The 26438-nt window shown below is 36.2% G+C and overlaps 1 protein-coding gene across 3 annotated transcripts in view; it reads left to right on the forward strand.

Moving 5' to 3' along the window:
* Positions 1–26438, forward strand: part of LOC105391512 — a 147058-nt gene that overhangs the window by 80085 nt on the left and 40535 nt on the right. For all 3 annotated transcript variants that reach the window (XR_007268319.1, XM_048633510.1, XM_048633511.1), the window contains exon 4: positions 10150–10307. Coding sequence is in view for 2 of the 3 variants with exons in the window: in XM_048633510.1 (XP_048489467.1) it covers positions 10150–10307 (158 nt within the window). In the remaining variant the exon portion in view is untranslated. The remainder of the gene's footprint in view (positions 1–10149; positions 10308–26438) is intronic.

Raw genomic sequence — 26438 nt, forward strand, 5'->3', positions numbered from 1 at the left:
GAGATTTGTCTATGCATTTCTAAACGTTAACCCTATTGGTGATCTATGATATATATAATTCAAAAGTGACCGTATATAGAAGTGTCTTGAGGTAATTGGCAACGATGCAATTCGGTCGGTTCATACGCAGTGTCAAGACAAGTGGTCACATCTTCGTGTCACGGGTCACTATTTGACATTTGAATTGGAGGCAAAAGTTAAATTACATAATAGAACGGTAAAGTTAGTGTGGAGTTCTTGCAAAATTACTTACAGCAGACTGCCACTTAGTATTAAAGTATATTTTGAACCGAATAATGAGACGGCATCAAAAGGTTGAGATAGGCTTGGTGTAATAGAAAGATCGGATCATTTGATTGCTAATCCTGCACTAAATGTCAGTACATGGAAATGTTATAAATTAAATACCAAATTCATTTGTCCCATGTTTAAACTTTTAGCCTTGTCGATTCATGAATGCTACAAAAAGTGTATGAAACCCACCGATGTCCTTGCAACACGAATGCCCCGCTATGTAGACCAACTGGTCTCTACATCCGCCTTGAGGTAAATACAGGGTGGTATTTATACAGGCAGGTACATCAATTTACTTCAGCCTTCGTCGAACAATGCACCCTTCTGCCAAGACCTCAAGCAGTTCGTTAAACTTTTTTTTTAAATACCACTGATTGGGCGCCAACTTTAAAACCCTTGGTATGGATGACATGCATGTTCTCACATCGATTAATTCTGCATCGATTTATAATGTAATGTTCTCAAATCGATCGAGCATCAAAATCACGTTTGACATGTTCTTTTATAATAAGTGGTTTCTAAACGATGCCGAGATCGTCGAACTGTGTTCGCATGACAGTCATCGGCTTACGTTTGAAATTTTACGGTTTTGCCATTTATATACGTATGATCTTGACATTTTGAAATTCTGATTTCCGTCTTCATAATAAGGATGCTTTATGGACAAATTATGGCTGAAATAGTTACTTCGCATGGCCATAAAGGCCTCCCAAATGGCACAATAAAATTTAGTCAGTTTTACAATTGACATAGTTGCACCCTAATCATTTCTTGCAGTAGTACTTAGTTGTGAATCCGAGCTACATTAGAATGGCGTTGGATGAACTCATCTTGACATTTGATTTAGCACATGCAAAGTTCACTACCCGTCGTGCCTCCAATCGCCGGATATTTACGGTTATTGCCTGCCTTTTCAAATTCCCAGATCTATTAAAACCCTAACCGAGATGATTTTAAAGGTCATTTGTTAATAATTGTTAAACTAAATCATTGTTAGAGCCCTTTACGGTTTCAGTCTTGTATTTCTTTACAAGCAACATCTCAAATCATGGCATCACTTGTTTTAAATAGTAGTTATCACCAAGCTAGCAATTGCGTAGGCGCAGGTTCCTGTTTCGCTTATATCTTATATCGTCACTCGAGTGAAAGTGGTCGAAATGAGATTCCCAGCTGTTCCTTTCGTTGTGTCGCGGTATAATATCGCCATAACCGTTGCAACCTGTTTGATGACACTCTTCCGACACAACTCACTGATTTATTGTATGTTGATAACATATTTTACTTGTTACAAACATACTTACTTATTGGTATTTTAATATTCGTAAATTCCATACTGGTCCAATGTTTTGAGATCATTTAATACAATTATTTTTTCTGTTATTTCAAAAGTAATATATTAAGTTTATTGCCTTAATTTATAAATTATGTTTTCCTTAATAAGGTCTAGAATCTACTGGAATACAATAAACATTGAATCTTAATTTTCATTAGTCACTCATTGCCTTTGCTTTTATTTGGTATTCATTATGTTAATACCATTTTTTTCTTCGCTCACTAATGCGACATTTTTCTTCGCATTCGCTCTACATTCTCATTTGTAAGAATGTGTGAATGTCCTTGTTTCTACGTCAGTCCTTTATCCACAGCGGGACCTGAAGGGTTACTCTATACTGACAAAAAACGAACGAACGAGCGCTATCGTGCAAGTTTAATACAAGGAGATAGAGTCGTGGCTCGCGACTTAGTTTTTCGTCATATAGAGTGACCCCCCTGGCGAGGCGAGCGGGTCAGCAGGAAGAAAACAACTTTCAATTTCACGCACCTGTCTTACTAGCTTTGTACACTGTACACCCTTAACGTATACTGCAAATCCGACTTTGTCCTAACGCCAACAAAGTTCACTTTACGCCAATTCCATTATCGTCATAAGCGGTTAACGCTAGTATTTTTATAGAGCCAGATGCTGCAGCGCAAGTAGAAGTAAAACTTATGGTTACGGAAGAGCTGGAGATCCCTTTAAATGATGACCCAGAGTTAGTGGATCGTGCGAAAATTCAACGTTCACGCATTGTGTATGTGGTTGCACGCAAGTCGTGCGCGGAACCGCCGGTTGCGTCAATTTTAGGGCACAAGCGAGCATGCTTCTTTAATAAATGTCATTCTATTGTTGCCGATGCTTATGGGCAATTTTTCTGCGCTTTTGTTGCTTGTTGGAATGTGTTTTGCCATTTTTGCACTGCTGGTGTTTGGATTTGAGTAATGTGACTCGTTATCGTGGGTGTAATATATCATGCATTTGTGAGTATTTTCATTTCTAAATATTTTGACAATCGATAAGATTTGAGTACATAACATTAGAGCTAAAGGCGCATTGATTTCACCTAAGATAGTGTTGTGTTTTCATCGACATAATGCGCAAAAGAAACACAAATTGGTTTACACTTACTATGTTTCAAAGATTTTTGTGCGTATGAAATATACATTTATGTAGTTAGTAATTAATCTTATTCAAACTAGAGGCAGTTTGTCATCCGCTATGGCGTTAACATATGTCGCACGTACTACCATTGTGTAGCCACAGACAATGTAGACTACAACTTACAACACCTGTTCGTCTTAGGCCGGACTCCACTTGATTAATTGAGTGCTAAATACTTTGTACACTTCACTATTCTGTACTAATTAACGTCAGCTTGTTTCGTATCTACTGTTAGGCTATACAATACACTCCACAAAGATAAGAAATCATATTTCGTGTTTGGGATCCAACAAGACCTACCATGACCCTTTGTTGGGAATTCAGGGCATTTATTAAATTGATTTTCGTTATTTAAAAAGCTGCTTGTAAAAATTGATAAAGGATTTGTAATTTTCTGTTAAATTACTCATAAGTTACACAAATTGTTTGGTGCACGCTAAGTAGGAGCTTCGCATATTTTCACTGAATTATTCCCTTAGCGTTTCTCAAGTTATTTCGCAAGATATTTATGTATTTACTTGAATTGAAACTGTAAATTGGTAGCTTCTTCCATCATAATTAGGAACTGTTAAGTCGCTCGTACTTCAGAATTGCAATATTTAAAATAACAGAGTATCGTTTACACCAAAAATACCTGCTTTATATATTTTAGTGCAATATTGGGAAAACTAGTAAGTGCCTATGTAATTTTATTGTAACACATTAACGAATAAAGCTTTTCTAAAGGCATAGAGCTTAGTACTCTACCTTACTAGCAGAATTAGATCATTTCAAAACAACAGTGAATAAAGCCCAATAATTATGGTAATTACAAAATGTTATATTTCTTGTGGCGGCGTGCGCGCAATCATGCAAATTGTACGTCGCGTGCGCCCGCGCATCTGTCGCTGCAACCGTCCAGTGTTCTTTATTTGAATTTGAATCTGTAAATAGAACGCTTTCGAATGGCAAAGATCAAGAACGACATTTGCCCTTTGACTTCTGCTTCTGTCTTTCGTCGATTACTTAATACGTGACACCGCCACTGTTGTGACCTGATTTATAGTACCAACAGCTGTAAATTACATTGTGTAATAAATAAATCAGGTGCATACATGCTTACTTATCTTGCTGACCAAACAACTGTTCTTTAACTGAACCTTAATATTTTGTCACCTTTTCGCGACTAACAAATGCATCAATTTTACATAATTTATAAACTTTATTTTATAGAACAACTAGCTGTTCCCGCGCGCTTCGCTTCGCCTTAAAAAAAATTCCCGTGGGAATTCCGGGATAAAAAGTAGCCTATGTTCTTTCCCAGGGTCTAGACCGTATGCATACCGAATTTCATTCAAATCCGTTCAGTAGTTTTGGCGTGAAAGGGTAACAGACAGACAGACAGACACAGTTACATTCGCATTTATAATATTAGTTAGGATTTGTGCAGCACAAGAGTAATACAATCTGTTTATAATGCAGGAATGCCAGACCGTGACTAGGATTGACAAAGGTCAATACAGTTTATCAGAAAACCTTATAAGATTCTCTTGTACCGGTGAAGGTTCAACTAGAACATTAAATGTGGGAGAACTGGTACTGTACGGTACGACCACCGACACAATAATATAGATTAGTGCCAATTTCTCCATAGTCGGTTATCTAACCGACCAAGGATTGGTTACCAATAAAATTATACGTCATCTCCATATAAAATTCTTGACAGATGTGTCAAAAGTCAACCACTAATACCTGGTTATGCTCTAACCGACTATGGAGAAATTGGCACTTAGCAATCCAAAAGCAGAGTCGCTCGCCTGTCAAACATCTGTCAGATCCATACAAGTTACGTCATATTTGAGAGCGAGCATCTTGAGTTACTGATAACCAATAATTCCACCAATCCACCCAAAAAATGACGACACCAAATATGCCCCAATTCAATTCAAATGGTTTAATCGACGTAAAATTTTACAATTATTTGTCGATAGTCATCTACCACCATTTCACAAAGGCCCCGTCATTGAGAAGGAAAGAAATGGCGAAAGAAACTCCTCGAGCATCTTTTCAACTTTTTCCTTATATATCTATTACAATTTTTACTTATATCTAGTACCTACAATTTTACTTAAGTACCTATATCCATTTCATTTTTTCAATAGCCTTAGCTGAGGTGGAAAAGACCACGCGTTTTTGTCGTTTAAATAATCATTTATACTATAGTAAGCTTTACTACATAATGTAGCTTTAACATAATTCTTAAATTTTTGCTCTACTTTTTAAATATTGTTGTTTTTATTTATTTAAAACTCAACCTTACTAGTTTTATACATACTTATTGCTTGCATATGTGTTACATTGTAACATTTCTTCCTTTTCTTTATTGTTTTATATATTGCTCTCGATTGTCGTATAAATCTTTGTAGTTATAACCTATTATATCATCTTAGGGAGGATATAATTACCTGAACTCATATTTAATTCATATAGAATGTAAGTACTAAGTGTATTCATCAAGGTAGCTTAGCTGATTAACTTACCTTATAAATAGGGTAATTTTAAATATTTTCTTTATTTAATTTAGTATAATAGTAGTATAATAGACTTCAGGGAATTTTATTTTATTTACGACAAATTCATATTTATTTTTTAAATACTGGAAACCCGTAAAACCTTTAAAGCAATTAAAATTTCAAGTACGATATGAGGACTTTGACTCCATTTATTTTCGTATAAAAATCAATGATTCCTAATGGTTTCTTTGACTTCAGACAAGTGGTAAAATTCTCTTTGCTTTTGTAAAGAATTAGAGATGCTGCATCTGATACTTTTTGGGTGCAGCACCAGTTTTAAAGATTTATTTCGAAACATTAATAATGTAGTTAGATTGTTGTTACAAACCCTAGAGAATATTAAATTATTTTGCCTGTCTCACTAAAGCAGTGCAATTTATGTTTTTATCAATCAGTTTCATACTTTTTATAGCACGTTTTTTTTCTTCTTATTAATACAAGATGCTTAATTATCATATGTAGGTACAATTAAATCATTTATTACTGAAGCTCATGTTCTGCCCAGTTATTATAAAGTAGTTATAAAGTAGGTATACTCGTTTCTAATAGTCGTAAAGAATGTTGTCTACGGAAATGAGTGACCTCGCAAGGCCGCACTCGATTTAATACATCTACATATACTATATATTATATTATACTATACTATAGTATAAATCTACAGAAATGTAGAGCGGTCTGCACCTGCTCTTGGTATGCAAAAATAGCATTTATCTTAGCAATCTTAAGAACAATATTCCAACAGCTGTTTTTTTAAATGAGGAGCTACATTTAATGGTGGTTTTTTATTTATAACATTGTATTATATTATAGTTACAAATTCGTATAATATGTTACATCAAAAAAAGATACGAATTTAATTAGCTGCTGACGAAATAACTGATCTAGTTTGTTTTTGTTTCCTTTTAACTAGTTAGGTACGTACTGCTTTTTAATTTTAGTTGACTAATTCGTTTAAGGTATATAATAGGGTGAAGTTTTATCTGTTAACCTCCTGCCTGAAAATTGTTGTTGTTGGAAAAAACTTACAAGCAAAAATCAGTAGTCAATAGTTAATGTAATACATTAATTCGGTATAATATATAAATGTAATAAGTAGCAAGTCAGAAACACGGAACTGAAACAATGGCGGTATTGCGTCGGGCGCTAGATACAGACCACAGATAGTTCGCACACGGCGGCATACTGTTTGGTTCAATATAATTAAATTTGTACTGTCTAATAACTAAAAGCTCATTCCGAAACGGCTGCCGCTACAAGGGTTCGGTATCGACGTTGATAAACGTCACTATATCGCGATTCGCACTAAATACGGAGCTGTGATTCGCGAAACGTGCATGCATAAAACAAGTGTATCCCGTGCCGCGGCCGCTGACCAACTTCCGTCAAATTCGCGGCTTATTAACCCCCGACCGTATAGACGGGGTATTGTAAGTTTGGCGCAAGATGAATAACATGGTGAAATAGTATTGGATTGGAGCTGTCGTGGCGAGCTGATTTTCTTCATTTAGCCTCTGAGGTGGTGGGTGGTATGTGTAAGTAGAGATCCATTCCACCTAGATATGGTGATAGGTAATTATCAAAATACGGTGATATTTACAGACCTCTTTTATGCTAAGCCCAAGTCTCTACCGGTGTTTAGAATTGGTATCTATATTGGTACTTGGTATGGAGTCTTTCTTCAAAGAACAAACTATGCAACTGAGTATTTAATTTAAGTCAAGTAATATTAATAGTCGGATAAGGTAAGCAGGCCAACTTAAGGTGTGGTCAACCTTGCAGAAGTACTGGACAACTGGCTTGGTGCCAATAACCTGACTACTATCTTAATCCTAGGTAATAAATACCATTTTTGCCTGATGCTATTGATATGTACTTATGTACTGGATTGCACCAGTTATTGGTAAAGTGAACTGTTTATAATTATTAAAAAAGGAATAAGAATATTATTTTTATAAAATTAATTTGTAAAAAATAATATTCAAAATTTGGATATTTTATATCATATTAATAAAAAATGATATTACCTATTTAACTTATTCTTACTATTAGAATAGAATAGAATACTCTTTATTTTGCACCATTAAAAAACATAACAATTACACAACTTATAGGTATATAAAATAGTACAAAAAAGGCGGTTTTATTGCTTATTGATTTATTAGCACTCAGCTATCCTTTATTTTACCCCTAAATTTATGGAAATCGATAAAGATTTGATTTTACGCGGAAAAACTACCTTCACAATTATCATACGAATACCTTCTAGATAACAACTGCCGTAAAAACCTCTCAATCATAAACAGACACACAACCTCCAATCAATCTGCGTCCGGCACTCGCAACCACTCGGTAACTCGGTGTTTAACATAGTTGAACTAATCTTAATTAGAAATACTTGCAGCCCACCTCTACGCTTTGCTATTAATAACGAACAACATTTCAAAACACACCAGCCAAAGGTGTGGGTCAAAAACGCCACATCTTCGCTAATAGTAGGAACATGCCAAGTACAAATACGCCGAGACATTCGTATCCTAATGTGCGACGGCTGTTACTAATGGTCCGTAACCTTAGAGTCTTGGACCACCTCGTGATCTACCTTAAATGGTCACAATAAGGATAACACCCCGTAGAAAGGGCCAGTAGGACCCAGCAATGATTAAGCATGACTGACAGCATGAATTTGCAAATAAACACACAAGGAACTGTGCACTAACGAACGCTATTGAGTCAAGTTCTGACGTGAAGAGCTTTGATCAACAACATTGTGAGATATTAAATGGAAACCTCGCATTAGCGAAAGTGAGTTTATCACAAATGACGCGCGTATTGACGCTACAATGTGTGTTCGATATTTGAGTCGGCCAATCAAAGACAGCGATGCGTATCAACAAATGACAGTCATTGTTCTTTTTTCAAAAGTGAGAGCATAAAGTCTTTGTGGCACAGTGGTGGCTTTTTGTAGAAGCGAAGCGACTTGCATTCCTATTGAGAATATGACTTTAATAATAACATTACATACTTAAATATGTGTGTACGGTGGCCTAACTTAAAGATTATTGGATCTATTTGAACCATTGCACGACCATGGCAGACGACATATTGTTTAGAATGCCTATATGGATTTCCCCGATCGGGAAAATATCAATTTCATAGGGAAAATATCGAATCTACAACATTTTTTGCTGCACTGTGTAGCGGTGGTTAGACTCAAGTAGCTGTATCTGTAGTATGTTCGCAGGTCAATTAGCCACGCTGAATGAGAGTAATCAAAATTTTACTTTCGTACAAACGAAACTGAAAGTGGAGCGTTTAGCGATAGCCGGAAATATAAAGATGTAATAAAAATTATTGCGCAACATTATTAGCAAAAAGTAAAGCATTTTTTTCATAAGCTGTTACTGTTACCGGAATCATTTCGAAACGTTTTTGTTTAATGTAACGGTCTACTTATATTACATTAAAATGTTTTGTTTTATTACGTGTTAAGATATACATTTATTAACACACTAATTAAGCTCCATTGTAGTTTAGGGCATGTATCACGAATATCATGACGTTTACGAAACTATTTTATTACTACTTACAAAAGTATTTAGGTTAGAAATGATACCTATTTAATTAAGTCCCATAAAAACAAAAACAATCAAATGCCCCGGTTCCAAACTGGGTCCTCCAGGGTGGTCCCAATTCCGTGCGAATATTCGCGCACTAGTGGGGGACTATTCTCGTAGCGAGTGAGTTAGTCACTCGACAAGTAGAGCGGAACCCGATGCGGTGCGAGCGCCGCGTCCGATGTCACACGCGACCTGTGAGTTGCGACAAGCTAAAGTGGATATGGACTCGTAAGACTATGATATTCGTCTCAGTTATTAAATTAAATGTGTAATTTTAGTGTTGGCATTGGCAACCAATCATGAGCAATACCTACTGCTTTAGAAAAGGTAAAGTTTAAAATGAAAACTTTTACGTGACATATTTTGCTACGAAAATGCTACGTTGCTACGAAATTCGTAGCTCCGTCTATTGAGGACGCAACGGAATGCATAGTATTGTTATGCAGAATTTAACAGTTTAGTACTGAGTAAATTATAATTGAATACCGCTCAGAGCAGACCCTACCAATAAAACCGCGTATTAACTTATAGTAATGATGCAGAATCTATTTAAATAATAAATTGCATACCTCCTTACTCATACTGAGTCTATTAAAAGTAGGTCTATTGGGTTCAAACCTCGTGAAGCAACGTCGAGGTGAGGATTAATATCTTAAGTTTTAGTGTAATAGGAGCTTGCAGAAACACCCCGTTTCACGATGCAAGGTCGGCTTAAGTAACCGCGGTAGATACAAGCGTATTTTATTCACTTTATGACCAGCTCTTGTTAATAAATCATAGGTAGGAGCCATATTATTCAACTGTTTTTGATTGTACGCTGTAAGTCAGCCTAGGGTAGTATTAATTGTAACTATGTAGATCATGCAAGGCCTTTGCCCGGCAGTGGGATACAAAGGGCTTACGTACAAAAATCCTCATATGCAGCAGAATCCTGCAATGCTAATAATTAGTCATCTTTCTCTCTCTAGTATAATTCCATTTTCCCATAATTTTCCACATTTTCATATCGATGAACGAACGAGAGAAAAAAATCTGTAGCGCTAACCTTACTTGTTTCATAAAGCTTATTGATTGTTCGACAATTCTCGTTCGTTCGTTCGTCTATTTTAAGAGTGACCGCCCAGGTCCGTTCTTACCTGCTAAACCCACCTTACACCCCAAAGCCATATCTTCCAGACAACCCTCTAACCCCCCTTTCCCCCCACAGGAGCACATCCAGGAGGTGCTGGACAAGTGGACGCAGATCGACGACGAGATCTGGGCGAAGGTGATCGTGTTCGAGAGAAATCGCCGCGTGGCGAAGGCGTATGCGCGCGCGCCGGTGCTCACCATCAACGGCTCTGACGACGGCTTCGATGGCATGAGGTTAGTCTGCTGAAATAGGTATATAGAGGGTGTTGCAAAAAAGATGTAGTAAGACAAAAGGGTGATATTTTATTTCAAACAATACCAAAAGCCGTAGTTTTTTAAAAATTCATGATGAGACATTTTTTTTTACATTTCTTACCATGGCTTCCTATACCATTTTTGCAACTCTGTATATTAGTAAATTTCATAGGAAAACGGGGACTCGCAAAATACGGTACGAGGAAATATAAAAGCAGGTCCAATGTACTGTATATCAGGAACAACTGTCATTATGACGTATAATCAACAAAGTTAATCATGGTCGTTAAAAAAACGCAAGTAAAATTATTAACAAACATAACGTTGATCGATAACAATGAAAGAGGTAGGTAGTGAACATAGCAGTCAAGAACAGACAATCAATCAATTAAAGAAAATATTTTAATTAGCATGTCAACAAAATATATCATTATTACAAATGAAAAATAAATGTCCTACCATTTTGTAGATTGCTAAATCTACGACAATTGTAGTACATCATGTATTATAATAATTCAGACGATTATCTCTTATTCTCGGTCATTTATAGCCACGATATCATACAATATACCTAATTGCTGATTAATTGTTAAAAAGTTTAAGCGAATTGTGTTGTACCAATTTATGTAAGCATGTATCAATTTAATAATCTTACGTTTCTCACTTAAGGTTATAAAATACCTAAGTCTAACACTAAGCAGGCTTATAAGTTGAAGAAAAGAATCCACAATACAGGTTATTACGTTTGCGGCTTGTGGTGTAAATCACGATTGGTCTACATTTCAGCCCACGGTAGTCACGAATGAGACTACATAATGAAATATATTGATTTAATCTCATTCAAACATTACTTCTCTTATCTATTTGTTTCAATAGCTAGCCGTAGGCGTTAGTCTTACTGGCTTAACCCGAACTAGGTATTAGTTACATAAAGAACCTCCTCCTTTTTTTGAAGTCGGTTAATAAAAGTAAAAGTTTTGAGGCAGCTTTTGTAAAAGGGCTCATGTAGCTAGTAACTATAATACATACTTGTATATAAGCTGTTTACCTTAGGTATGCTACGCTTCATCTTAAAAAATCCCGTAAGAATTCCGAGATGAAAAGTGACATAACAAGCCATATATTGATCCAGGGTATCATCACTGTTCTGTTCTATTCTATTCTGTTCTATTCGCTGTGGGGGTGTAAGTACCTGCACCTGGCTCTCTCGAGTGGAACCTTTGTGCATATCCCCAAGGTCTAAACTGCCTTCCTAAGCTTGGACCATTTCCCACCACGCTTGTCCACTGCGGGTTGGTGGGTTCACATATCTAGATGTGCTAAATCTAGATATGCAGGTTTCCTCACGATGTTTTCCTTCACCGTAAGAGCGATGGTATACATTGTACTTAAGTTAAAAGAACTCATTGGTACATGTCAGCGCCGGGATCGAACCCGCATCTCTTGCGTGAGAAGCGGGCGCTTACCCGACTGAGCTACCACCGCTCTTCACTGAGCTACCACCGCTCTTCAAGGGTATCATCACATTTCATGAAAATCTTTTTAGTAGTTGTTTAAAGAAACAACCATCATATTAGTAAGATAGTGTTGGTAGTGCTCACAGGAGGCGTTTCTAATGCGCAGGCGCAGCCGAGCGCGCCGCGCGCAAGGTTACCGTCGCGCCTGTAGTTTTCACTTGCATTTAACTACTGCTAACGTTTTTTTAACGTTTTTTTTTGGAACGGCTGACAGGACAGTATTTTTCAAAATATGAAATTGTAACTGTAGCTACTTAAATAGTTAAAGTCTGATTACTAAATAGCTGAGTATTTAATTTTATTCGCTTTATTTTATACATATGTAGGTATAGGTTCCAAAATATGAGGAAAAAAGTAGTCTTCGGGTAGCACTTTATTTATTTTATACTACTATCTGCACCTGTTCTCAAAGCGAATCTCACACTATCTGATGGTTTGTAGTGATAGTGAAAGTACGAGAATGCACAGTTTTTCCTCTACCTCTATTGTCATTAACTAGGCAAAATTTAAAATCATTTCAAAATTACTATTAATGCACAAAGTAAACGATATATTTTTTCGAAAATTATATAACAATTTGAAACAATTTCAAAACTTTCTGACCGCAGTCGTGTGACCACACCCGTTTATAAACAATTGAGCAACAAAGTGTGCGTGCTAATATGCGGCCCGGCGCATTTAATTGTGCCTCTCAGTTGCCCAACTTACGTCGTTGAGGTCACGGAATAATACTACAGTTTAGCTTTTATGAGTTACAATCAATTATTCAACAGCCAAGGTGTTTATTACTATCAATTACGTACAAAACAAAGTCGTTTAATCAATTTGCTTAAGGTAGACATAGAAAAGAATGACCTTGATAAAGATTTTGGTATACCTATAGTCATATTTAAGACCTAGAGCCTAAAATGATGATAAAAATTAAAATGATCACCGAATCGGCTTCATCAAAGCTCTATGTACAACTAGGAAATGTCAAACTAAAAAAAAAACAAAAGAAAATTGTCATCTTTTGTTCAAAAACAAAAGTATCTCAGCGTTTAACATCAATATATCACGTGCCCACACCCGGCCGGGAAATAAATAAACCGGCTGCATTGGTTTTGAGACAATGGTGGTAGATGTGATCGCGAGGCCTAACTCCTGCCGTGTGTCCAATAATGACACGGAAGCGAGCACTGGTAGATCACCTACACTTGCTCTTGTTGGGTTGAAAACCTTCGGCAGTGTTGAAAGTCAGGGCATTCTTGTCGCGATCGTTGGTAGGCAAAAATATTAAGTATGGCATTCAAAACTTTTTAATAATATAGCTAAATACATGTAAGTTTATAGACTTAGTTTGTAGGGACTTATATAATAACTAAATAATTATTTTAATTTTTCCTTTATTATTCTTTAGTACACTTGACCCCTCTTTAATCAAAATATCCTTCCACCCTTAGGTTGTCTTGAAAAAATCGCTTTAAGCGATAACACCGCCATTTTTGTACATAGTTTATAGTATTTAAGTTATGTTAGTTTCTTTTATGTGTGTGTGTACAAATAAAGAATATTCTATCTATCTATCTATCTAAATTGCTAAGAGTAAGTAAATAGATAACATACAAAAGGTTTAATGTAGAGTAGGTACATTTATGTACAGCACATTTACAGGATAATATTTTATAAACCAAGCAATATTTCCCAAATCGATTCTGAATTTAGTTAAACCATTCTTAGAAATATGTCCGTACGTTTAATTTCGCACCTATTCCAGAAATATCTTATAAATCGCAGGTGCTGACTCGTAAGCTTGTAAGTAATGTAGTTTATTTCTGTCGCCTGCCAGCTATTGGTTGTTAGGGCGAGTTCACAAACGAGGAAGTGTCGCCGCGGCCGCCTATCTGATGCTCGCACACGAAAATACCCATTTTAATGAATTCCCGCCGCGCGAGCCCAGATTTAATTAGCCAAGATCCTGTGTACACTACCCCTAACTGTGCACAATAAAGATCCGATTGCTCGAACATTCCCTTTGCAAATAATTAGAACTTGTTCCTGAGCTATTGCGCTCTCCGCAAGGAAATTGCGGACCGATCTTGTCCGCTTTATCTTTGGTCTCTTTAACTCATTTTATAAAGTATTTGCTTAGCAAAAAATATAGGCTCTGAGCTCTACATTTTTAAAGTCTAACAATACTGTGCAATAAATAAGTATCATTAAACACAACAAGGTAAAAATATCCTTCTACGGAAGCCCGCCAATAAAAATCGCCATCGCTAACTACTACATAGTATTGTTCCCTGACTTTAAGATAAATATTCAGGACGTCGAATTGGTCGAATCAACATCCCCCGATTCACTGCCGCTCGATCAGATGCGTCTGTCTCATGAGACTCGTGCCGTCCTTATCTTGCCAATCTGAACTCGAACAAGTGTGAGGAAGTCCGAGGGATCAGATCAACTCGTGGAAACGGACGGCAGAGAGATTTTCTGAATGAGAACAAACGATAAGGAAACTTTAGGACCGATAAATAAACCTCAGCTTTCTGTTAAGGTTAACAATCGTTCTATTTACAAAGCAAAAGAATAGCCGGCTTGTCACTTAATTTGCGCAAAAATGGGGTAAAGGTCCCAGTTAGCGACCGGCTCGCTCGCTCACTAGATACGCGATTTATCTGCGCCACATCGAAGATAAGCCTGAGCTGTCAACGTTTCTGATTTTATCGGTAGTATTTTTTGTTGTTTTATGCACATTCATTTTAGTGACGTTGAAAAGCACGATTGTGCTACGTTTCCATTAAGGCAGGAATTGGCACAAGATATGGATCTGACTTGAGAAAAGCGGTTAAGAAACATCGATCCTGTATGCATAAAGGTAGATAAACAAATCGGTGTATTACTGGCGTAGCTAAAGGTACTCTATAGGTGAATGGTACGCTGCCGCCCCCGCGCCCGCCTTCTCCCCGTGGGGTCACTCTATATGACGAAAAACTAAACGACTCTGCCCCTATTAAACGTGGCCATTCCACGACAGCTCTCGTTTGTTAGTTTTTCGTCAGTATAGATAGAGTAACCCCCCTGGCCCGGGCCCGTCACTGGCACGTGCGGGAGAATGCTATTGTTGCTAACTAAATTAGATATCTGCAGCTGTTCCGGTTTCTACTGACTATAGTCCAGTTCAGATTTACATTTTGCATATAAGTAGGTATTTATAATTGCCTATATGTGTCGATTGATTGTAGTCTTCTAAAGTTATAAAGATAAAGAAACATTTATTTGACACACTGACAAGAACAAAAAAACTGAAAATATTACAATACAAAGTAAACAATAACACAACAGGTTGCTGTCCAGAGCGTCCAAAGGGCATGTGCATATTATACCTAAGACTGCTAATCAAATGCGTGTGGCGATTCCAAAAGTAAACACGCGGAGGTACGGTGCCGGCAAATGTTGCAACAGCAATATTACCTGATGTTATTGTTTATTGTCTTCTTATCGAAATGTGCATACGCACGGCTTTGTTCGCGAACGCTCACATGTGTTCACAATGGCGCATGGGCCTTGGTTTTTCTACGAAAACCGCACTCTAATAGAATTGATTTGTCTAACTATTGTTTGCCTAAATGGAAAAATAATTTATTTGAAAGAGGAAATGGTTGTCATTGTTTTGGGAGGAAATTGGCAGATGATGGCAATTTAGCAGAAACTGTTTCCGTAATCGAATGCAATATTGTAAATTGAGGCTTTATAAATCCACATCTTTATTAGGAATTCAGCATTACTGTTACTTTCAATAAGCTAAAATGTATATTTATAGATATATCACTGTTGAATTGACCCCAATATTAATGACTAAAGTAAAGCCTTATCATTATCATTCGTTGGAAGTAAATGTATGGCCTTTATCAAACGCCCACGAAGGCTCAGTTTTGTGATTGTCTCTAGGAACAATTACCGTATATGGCCAAACCACTCTTAAGCCGCTAGATATCCTGCTTTTGGCCTAGTTAGCCTATTGTTATTCTGAAATTTACTTTACATATTGACCGAAGCTGGCCTCGTTATCTTTGTATTAATTGGAATTTCAATAAATACATACAAGTAAGCCAGGGTTTTGTTGATAGCAGGACTTGAGTAGTTTTTGTGTCGCACCAAACTTTGCAATTTCATGCTTCTAAAACTTTAATTAACAAAATTATTTTAATCTTATACTAAAAAAGCTCAATGTTTTCATAGCTAAGCAGTTTTCAGATGCCGAAAGGTGGCCGCTTCTCAGCAAAGTAAATCTACATTGAGTTACGCAAGGGGTCAGTTATCTATGTGGCAGAATGTACATTATATTGCTATTGTCCCAGTCGATTAAGAGATAATATATCGATTTGTACACATGTACCTTGTCCATATAGCTAAGTTCCTTGCATACAGCCATGTTTGAAAGTAGGGCGACATTGAGCCAAGCTTAGCTCGATTGATCTCAGCTATTATAGTGTTAAATTTGTCACGGTGGTTATATAATCTGATTGCACTGTTTTTTTAGCTCTGACACAAATGTTTCTTTGTGTAGTGGCCTATTTGGCAAATACACTTGTAGAATTTGTTTTTCACAACACCTAGAAACACACTGTAAACTTTGTAGGTTTAGATTTTGATGAAAAGAATCTTTCATTTACAAACACGAATAAAAAAACTTGCTCATAAACAAACAAACTTTAAGTCAACCTTTCGGTTTGTTTTTTTATGAATAAGTATACTGATGTCTAGTTAGCAGACGAGTGTTCAACCTATGCACCACACCACAGCTACAGTCGGAAAGAAAATGCTCCTGATTCTATATCTGATTTATTCTTCGTCTCGTATTCATTTAACTCGATTAACTTGTTTAAGCTAGATAATACTATTTGCGTGCTTGATCTAATTCAGAAAAATACCCTCTTTAACGATCTAACACTCCATAAGAATTCAATTAACATTTAAAAATAGACACCGAGCATGCGACTTGTTCGTGCTGACCCTACATTTAGAAGTCACCAAGTTCTAAATACCTTAGAATAAATAATACAACAGGCCATTTAAATGAATGTGAAATGCTATTATACATTTTATCAGTAGAGCAATATGGTGTATTAATAAACGAGTTAATCGAGTGAATCGTACAGTCAATTATTTTCACTGACGTCAAAACACTTAAAATATATATGTATAATTTCAATTTTATGGTCATGACAGTAAGTCACACCCTGACCTTAAAAAATATGTACCAATTTTACTTCTTCTTCTTCTTCCTTGCCTTATCCTTATTTAGGGTCGGCTTTGTACGTCATGTCACGCCATTTTACCCTATCCTCTGTCATATCCCCATTCACTCCACACTCTCTCATATTTTCTGTACCAATTTTACCATTTTAAGTTATTTACCTTGCATTTTGAAACTTAGTTTGTAGCCACGAAATCCGTACTATCCTTCCGTGTCGCCATCTGAACGTCTTCACAACGCTATCGCTACTGCGAACTTCGCATGACTGTCAAATTGCGGTTATATAAAATGCTCCTATAACCGGGCTCCACATTCGCCTCATCTTAACTGTCAATAAATGCAAATCCACCCTTATCCGATGGTAGCAGCACGTGGGCAAGCCAAGTTAGTTTAATAAAAAGATTACTGGTGTTGATTCAGCCCACGCAGTCCTGTCTCTAAGGGAACCTAAAACTGCGGACTTGTATTTCTAACAAGGAATGGTTAAGATGAATGGTTTAGAGAGAATTTTGCGGTCGTCATGAATATGTCATGAGCTTCGCGGCTGATAGGCTTCACGCTTTTATTTGTTCACCGGAGAATGTTTGTTGTAAGTGTGTTGTGTTTGTGTATTTATGGGTTTCTTTGGAGAATAGACTGGCTTCTGTGCTGTGTTGTTTAGAGGTTTCATTTGCTTGTGATGTGACCACCAAATACAATGTATGTGGGTACAAAGGAGATGATTGCTGTCCCATTGGTGATTCGCCCTCAGGGTATCATTACAATCAATATTGAATCAGTCTCTCCCTGCAATATCAAATTCAACTTAACCTTTTCAATCAATTAAACACATAGTAAGTATGTACCTACATACAAAATAAAATATAATATGCATGCAAACATCAAACGAATCAATTTGATGATTAGATTTCACAACAGAGAACTTAAAATGTAATTGACATATACTATCGTACGGCAATGGATACATTAATAATGACCACTAACATGTACGAAGTAATGAAACATTACATTTCAAGTACTGTTAATTGCTAATCTTTGAGGAATCCAGTAATCGGTTTAAAGTGTATTTTTACACCATTATAATACTTATTTTGAAATAGCTAAGCTTTAGCACCAACTAGTTTAGATCCTTAATAAATACGCATCTTAAAAGCGATGTCACAATTCTTACTCTGCAAATTGATCAAGTAACCTTTCCACTACTCATACTCAATCAAGTTTTCAACTAAATTATACATTTTGATGATACCGTCTAAACAGATATTAACATTTATAGTAGAATCTGTACGGTAACTTAATCTATTAATACCTTGTATATAGGTATTAATTAAGTTCAAACATGAAATATACTTAAGTACTTTAATCGTTTTAATGATTTACATCATTACACTAAGAATCATCAAGTACACTAAGAATTATTTTTACAACCAAAAATACTTGAAAATTATCAGACACCACAATCTAAAGTAAAATTTACAAATGAAATAGTGAAAAGTATTCCTTATTTATAATGAACAATTAAAACGTTTGACAATAAAAAGTAGAAATATAGGTATTTATTAACTGCATTTGACAGATAATTATTAAAACACCTGTGTATCTTTACGTTAAAACGGATTAACCTCTAAGATAGGCAACAACAAAATATTGCAACAAAAATACGAAACAAAGGTCAGATTCATGTAAAACGACTGTCTGTACTAAGATTGACAGGTCCGTTACACAAATTGGATCGAAAGTAGACCGATTGTAGGAAAACAAATCAGGGGGGTCACTCTATTATGACGAAAAACTAAGTTTCGGACCGCTGTTGCGCGAGCCACGACTCTATCTCGTTGTACTAAAGGAGCCAATTGCACGACAGCTCTCGTTCGTTTCTCGTCAGTATAGAGTAGCCCTTAGTAAATCAAGGGTAAGCTCGATGGTTTACTAATCGCGCTTGTGAAATACTCAACCAAATAACTTTTTTGTTAACAGGTCGTTAAAACAATATTATATTGACATTATTGTAGTGTGGTTAGTTGATAACGAAAATTGTAGTACATAATACGTACACAATCATACATAGGTATTTCTGAGACTTTGTATGTATTACACACAACATTTTATACGGATAGTGTGTTACATAACTATAAATAAGGTAGCCAAAACTATTATTTATTATTTTATTGCACAATATACAAAAGTAATCATTTACAATCAGGTGGACTGAATGCTAAAAGCATTTTCTACCAGTCAACCTGCAGGAGGTACGTTAAGGTACCTCCTGTAGGTTAAGTTGCAATATAAATCCACATCGAATAAATGTACTTACCTAATTAAAATTTCATTTTGTACTTAATCAAATCATAAATAATTATAGAGAAAGACTCGTTACTCAAATCAACAACTGCGGGCCTTGGTACAAAATGATATAGAGCATAATTTCGGCGAATTATAAGTAAAATTACGAAATAGTGTAATTGTGGAATACAATACCAAATCGGACTTGTAGATTATACTTTAGCTGTTCTAGTTCTTATGAGAACGACCTTGTAGTTACGTGTTTTCTAAGATATGTCTTAGTTCGGAAAACTTTTAGGATTCAAATCGATATACATAGTTGGGTACCTTAGTTTGGTGTCAGATTCATTAACAGCTATAAACTTTCGTACATTGTTTATCTATTTATTATATACCAACATATAGCCACTTTGTTATTATTTGGTACATATTGCCAGTAGGCCAGTTTTAAAAAGGACCTTTGAACTGACTTGGCTTTAAAAAAATCGTACATAATTATATTTTATTACATAACGGTACCCTAAATATCTTGCAGATCATTCTGCTATCTCAAAAATTGGATTATAATAAGTTAAATCAACAATTGTAGTTTTGTAATGAGCACCATGTCAATAAGTGATGGATTAATTATGTACAGACAATCTTACAGAGATATAATCTTAAATAACTCGATTATAAATTTAATATTAAAGAAATGGTTGATTTTTTTTTAAGTTATGATTTTGAATTCATTGTTAGCACGAAGAGAGGTGTAGAATTATTTATGGGACTGGTTTAAGTACATTTTTTTTCCTTATAAAACGTGTTATGGCAGACAAGATAATAATAATTATGTTACCATTTTTTTTACGTTATCTTAAGTCTTACGTCGGGTGTGTTTTTGTATATTAGAACTTTATTAGTTTTCTAGCTCTGTTTTTATCTTCTAGTGCGATCGTAATACATAGGGTATAGGGTAAAATTATACGTTATTATAGTCTTTTTAAATGCAAGGCATTTTCTTTGCAATTTTCTAACCTTAGGCGAATAAACATTTTTTATGTTATTAAATCAATTATATTTTTTAGGCCTCAAATAATATAGATATAATATAGATACATAGAACTCATGTATTATTAAGCCCAAATACCTTACTAACTTAAGTAGCTACCTATTTTTTTAAACTTCTGCTTAAGTTTATAATAATGTGGCATCCCTATTACGCAAAAGTAGAAGGTCATCAAGTTACCATATAACTTAAACTAATCACATTGTTGACGTTATCTCCAAGTTCAATGATACACAATTATAAAAGCATGATTTACGAATATGAACTTAAACTAAGATTGTTGCTAATTTAAAATAGATACCGAGCATATTTTTTTTCTGGGATTACAGTCTTGATTAAATTAGTACCGAAAGTGTTGTATCAAATTTTAAATTGGTTCCATCGGCCCCTGCGTGCTATACAGGGTGCTGCAAAAAGGATATACTAAGCCGAAACCTACATGTGCAGCATGGTATATCTAAGCCATACGCCAAGTATACATAAAATATATGTATATAAAAATTTAAATTACCTCGTCTACCTTACGAGCAGAGATGCACAAAGCTGCATTTACTGCCTCTGTATGTGAGACGGGATATCTCCGATGTACTCTTTCTTGCAAAAATTCTAAGGGGAATAATTGATAGTCCGGAAATATTATCCAAGATAGCATTAAGGGTTCCTTATCACTTGACTCGTAAAAGGCCACTGTTACATGTACCCTCCGCTAACTGTAACTACCGGCAAAATAGTTTCTTGGTAAGGGCATGCAACACGTACAACAGAATTTTCACCGAATCGGAAATTGACCTATTCTGCAGTAGTCTCTCTAAAATTAAAAACTTTTTCATTGATGAGTCGGTTGAACTAAAATAGTACACTACTAATATAAGTATTTAGGTAGTTAGTTAGTTAAGTGAATAACTTTATAAAATATTTTCATTTATTTTTAATTCAATTATCTGGGGGCACACTTGCATTTGGTATTTAATATTCAAATGCCACAAATATTGTAGCTTTCTGTTTTATTATTTTCTTCTAATATTATGTTGCCAATAATAATAAGTCAGTAGGCACTTAATTCTAACTAGGCGTAGTGGCGCTTGCCGCTGTTAGTTTGTAACTAGCGTAGTTTTTTATCTGTATACTTTAAGTTTGTTTCTATATGTGGGAATCTGTTAATGGCCTGTCTAATATTATATTAAATAGCTATTTTAAGTTATTATAAATAAGAAGAAGTTTTTTTTGCTGTGTGTCAAATAAATGATTTCTATTCTAAAATGATTTCTATTCTATATTCTTAACATGCTGTTGATTCTCCATGAAAAATAATAAATAATAAATAATAAATAAAAATAAATACCATTTTTGCAACACCCTGTATAGCCATTTATTATGGAGGGTACCGAGTCCGCGTTGTTCTATGACTATAGCGAACTTATATTGACAACGATTTTAGGTTTCAAAATGTATTCGATATCATACTAATTACTTCGTAAATGTTATTTCGTTTTGATTTCACGATAGGGCCTAGGGCCCCTGTTTCGGTGTTGGTTTTTTTTGTCATAATGTCAGTGTCAGTGACCATTATTTAATTTTAAAGATATCGTATTTTCGTGCGTGTTTCATTAATCTTTAGCATTTTCACTTTCATAATCAACGATGCATATCAAACATCGATACAAGGAGAGTATACTCTCCGTTTGATTTGTGCTTGCCCCATGTCCAATTTTTCACCTACCGAATGCAAAAAAATGTTTCAGGTAACATTATTGGCTAATAACATTTAGTTAACAGATTGAGTGATTTTCATTACATCACATCAGTAATCTCTGTTTTTTTTCTTAAATCAGTTTAATATGCCATTACAATAACTTATATAAAAGTTTTAATTGATTGCTTAGCACCTAGAACAAATCAATAGTGGAACAGCCTCTTGATGCAGTCGACCTTAATGAATAAAGGGCAGTTCCATATATCAGAAGGGCAAACCTACACAAACTGACCTATACCACCCTATATCACGTTACGATTCGCATTAGCAATGTTTGTCGTACAACGTTGTAATATACTGAGATACGATCAAACCCATTAGGTCCGTGAAATGGCACGCATTTGTCGCGAAGGTTTACTGCCGAAGTGATTTGCAACCGCGTCGCTAGATGGCTCTGAACGTTGACTTCCTTTGTTGCGTTCATAAATTGAAATCGTAAAAGAAATTGTCGATATTTTTATCGTTATTGCTACTAAAGTTGAAATTATTGAATCACCGTTTAAATATCATTGAGTTAACATTATAGTACATGCACAAAGAACATATTTATGAAGCATTAACAATGAAGTTATATCGGTAGTCAATCTTAGTCTGTAGTAAATTGTACAACAACTGTTGGTCGTTTCGGCAAATTTATGATACACCTGAACTTTTGATATAAGGTCTGTCTGACTGACGAAATAGGGAACATAGATAGAATTTAGCAGTCATGCCTTGTACCAGACAATGAGTAATGGAAGCATTATCTTGGCCCTATACAGCCGAGTAAGTATATCGTTTGATTTGTTTGTCAAAATAACTTCCTTGGTAAGGCCAAAAATTCTGTTTTTATTGAAAAATAACCGGCATGCCAATGACAGATATATCAGAACTAAAAAAACCGTTCAAAAGTAGATGCTTATTAAGATAGGTGGACAGGTATTCCTCTAGCTATATGATAGGTGTCCGCACGTACAAATCAGTTTGGCAATTCAATCCAAGAATGGGTGTAAACCACTCATATCACGGACTAAAAGAAGCAGGAAGACCAAATACTGACCATTGCCCAAGACTGAGCGATATCTAAGCAATAGGCTTGTCGTAATGTCTAGTCTAGCCGCTAGCCGGCACGCTAGCCTGCAGCTAGTCATTTAGTGCTTTGTGCCATTCTAGTAATGTCTACTTGCTAAATCTGAAACGTGGCAATAACGTTGTTAACTGACTTGTAAACGGGTGGTAGGAAATTACTGGATAAATGGGTCTGCTAACACGGGCTTTGGCGTCTTGACATTTGAAATTGCTTTGGTTACTTAACCGAAAAAAAAGATTCTAGTCTGGCGAATAGAAATCTAGATTCATGAGTTTCATGACACAAACTTACATAACTTCAATCATAGAACAACGCGGACTCGGGTGTAGGTAACCTACTCAATGACATCAATTGATGTTGTTGTTAGGTTAGTACCTGCCAAACAAATTATTTGCTGAGCATTTCACTGCAATCAATATTGAAGCTGTGAAAAACCGATCTCCAATAAGAAAAACATAGCTAGCTCACCAGAACAATCAACAAAACGATAGCCAATTAGCCGGGAAAGTAAATATTTAATTTACACGGCAAAAGAAAGCGTTATTTGTTGACATTTCAACAAAATTGTCACAGATAGCAAGTAGAGCGTGAACAAAGATAGTATTTAACTAAAGGAAAGTGAGTGCAATGCGGAGTGGAGTGAGTGAGGCGATTTTCTGCTTCCACGCGCACCGATTAATCGATTCGGAATCGATGCGGAAACCGATACTGCGCCCGCGCAGTCACCGGTAGTTTCACCGCACACGACTTTTACCGGATCGTCAGTAGCGTCGCTACGACATATATTATTATGCATTTATTTTAATTAGCTCTCTGGTTTAAGATCTTTTGGGCTGCTCACAAGTCTATCTTAAGTTTCCTGGTTATGTTATCACACGCCAATAAACATAAATAGAATGTTTGTTTATATATAAAGTATACGTTTAAAAACGTATAAAAAAGTGTGCGTTTTGCACTCATTAGATAAAATATTATAGAGTAAGTAATGTTCCTAAGTTACATTGACACTAACATACCTATTTTTAGAATTTAAAAATTTGTCATTAACCTTTAAATACCTATTTTTTTAATTTTGAGTTTACACCAACCTTTAAACACCTAGGTATTAATACCAATTTTTTATACCAGATTCTAACATTGCTTCCACTCTAGCACTAGATCGAACGAGCCATCGATCGTCTGACGGAAACCAGATTAAACCAGATCCTAGCGGCAATCACTTTTGATTCCGCTTAAGGCTAAAAGCACGTTAATAACATTAACGATGCCATACCATCTCTGCTATGACCCGGTTCTCTGCAAGGTGACAGGGATCCTCCGGTCTCCGCAGTCCTTGGCACGAAACGTATACATCGTATACATCAGGTTTCACGGATCACAGCGCTCTAGTCCCATTGTGTGGAGAAGCGGACAATGATAAACGTACTCATGTACTCACTGTTTTAAGATGTATGGGAACGGATGACTGAAGGGCAGACGATCACATTATAAAAGATTTGATGGCCAGATCAATTTTGTATGTATAACAAAATGTTTGGATTGATGAAGTATCTGGGTAATGAAGGGTTGCCTATGATTAATTACATCGTGAGAAACAATAGGTGGCAACAGTTGATGCGTTAGGTGATAGATGCGTGATGGTCTTTTGACTAATTATGTAACTTACACTTCCGGTTCGCATAAACTTTTATCATTATATTTGATAGCTCGATGTTTAACAATACAGCTGTGTAGTAATAATTATGATGCGCTCATAAAACGGTATATAAAATAATGGCTTTATAACTTTCTAGCCGAAACTCTTGATCTTTGAATTGACACGACATGGTATACCCTAATGTTAAAGGGGTATAGACATCAATGGACCGTCAAATCAATATTTAAGTACCTAAGAGGTAGTATATGTTAGTGATGTAACGAATGTGTGTTTTTGGACATTCGCGAATGCGAATGCGAATGCGAATATCTGATATCGACATTCGCGAATGCGAATGCGAATGCGAATATTCAGTTTGTGTTAAAATTTGCATGGTTTGGTGACTAGCTAGTACTGGACGAGGTACATTCCGTTCAAGACGCATTCCGAATCAGACTAGCCAATAATTTTCGCAGTTTTTTTTTAAAGTACACTTTAGTTAGCCCCGTAACTGTTACGACACATTGCGAGTGTGTGCGGTTTCTGAGAACGACTTACACGAAACATTTAAAATATTTAAATCTATGGCGGTCTTGCTCTGACACTTCAGGGTTATTGGTAAAGTAGACCTGATCCTTTCAAGAGGTGATAGAGGAAGACATTTTCAGTCGATTTAACCCTATAATGCATTGTCCGAAACTTAACCATTTCTAACATATTGAATATTTAAGTTTTTTTTATGTTTTTCAAAAAATTTAAGCTTAAAACTGAAAATTAAAAAAAACTATTTCAATAACTTTTTTGGTTGTTTTGCATAAATAAGTGACACCTAAAATTAACTTATTAAAAAAATCTATCATCAGCCAATAATCATCCACTGCTGGACATAGGCCTCTCCCAAGGAGCGCCACAACACTCGGTCCTCGGCCTTCCTCATCCAACCACTACCCGCCACCCGCCTAAGGTCGTCAGTCCAGCGGGCAGGAGGGCGTCCCACGCTGCGTTTGCCTGTTCATGGTCTCCACTCGAGAACTCGTCTACCCCAACGGTTATCGGTTCTTCGGCAGATATGACCAGCCCACTGCCACTTCAGCTTGCATATTTTGACAGCTATGTCGGTAACCTTAGTCCTCTGACGGATAACCTCATTTCTGATACGATCCATCAGAGAAACCCCAAGCATAGCTCTCTCCATAGCACGCTGAGCGACTTTAAATCGGTGGACCAGTCCTGCCGTCAGTGTCCACGTCTCTGCACCATACGTCATCACTGGCAGGACGCACTGGTTGAAGACTTTTGTCTTCAGGCTCTGAGGAATGGCCGAGGAGAATATGTGACGAAGTTTCCCGAATGCAGCCCAACCCAGTTGGATGCGCCTTGCAGCCTCCTTGTCGAAGTTGCTTCTGCCTAGCCGAATAGTCTGCCCGAGGTAGACATATTCTTGCACAACTTCGATTGTTGCCTCACCAACGGCGACCGGCTCCGGTTTGATGTGAGCATTGTACATGACTTTCGTCTTGTCCAAGTTCATAACGAGGCCAACACGTCGGGAAGCAGCATTTAGG

The sequence above is a fragment of the Plutella xylostella genome, chromosome 5 (assembly GCF_932276165.1).
Source record: "Plutella xylostella chromosome 5, ilPluXylo3.1, whole genome shotgun sequence".
In the NCBI taxonomy this organism is placed as follows: Eukaryota; Metazoa; Arthropoda; class Insecta; order Lepidoptera; family Plutellidae; genus Plutella; species Plutella xylostella.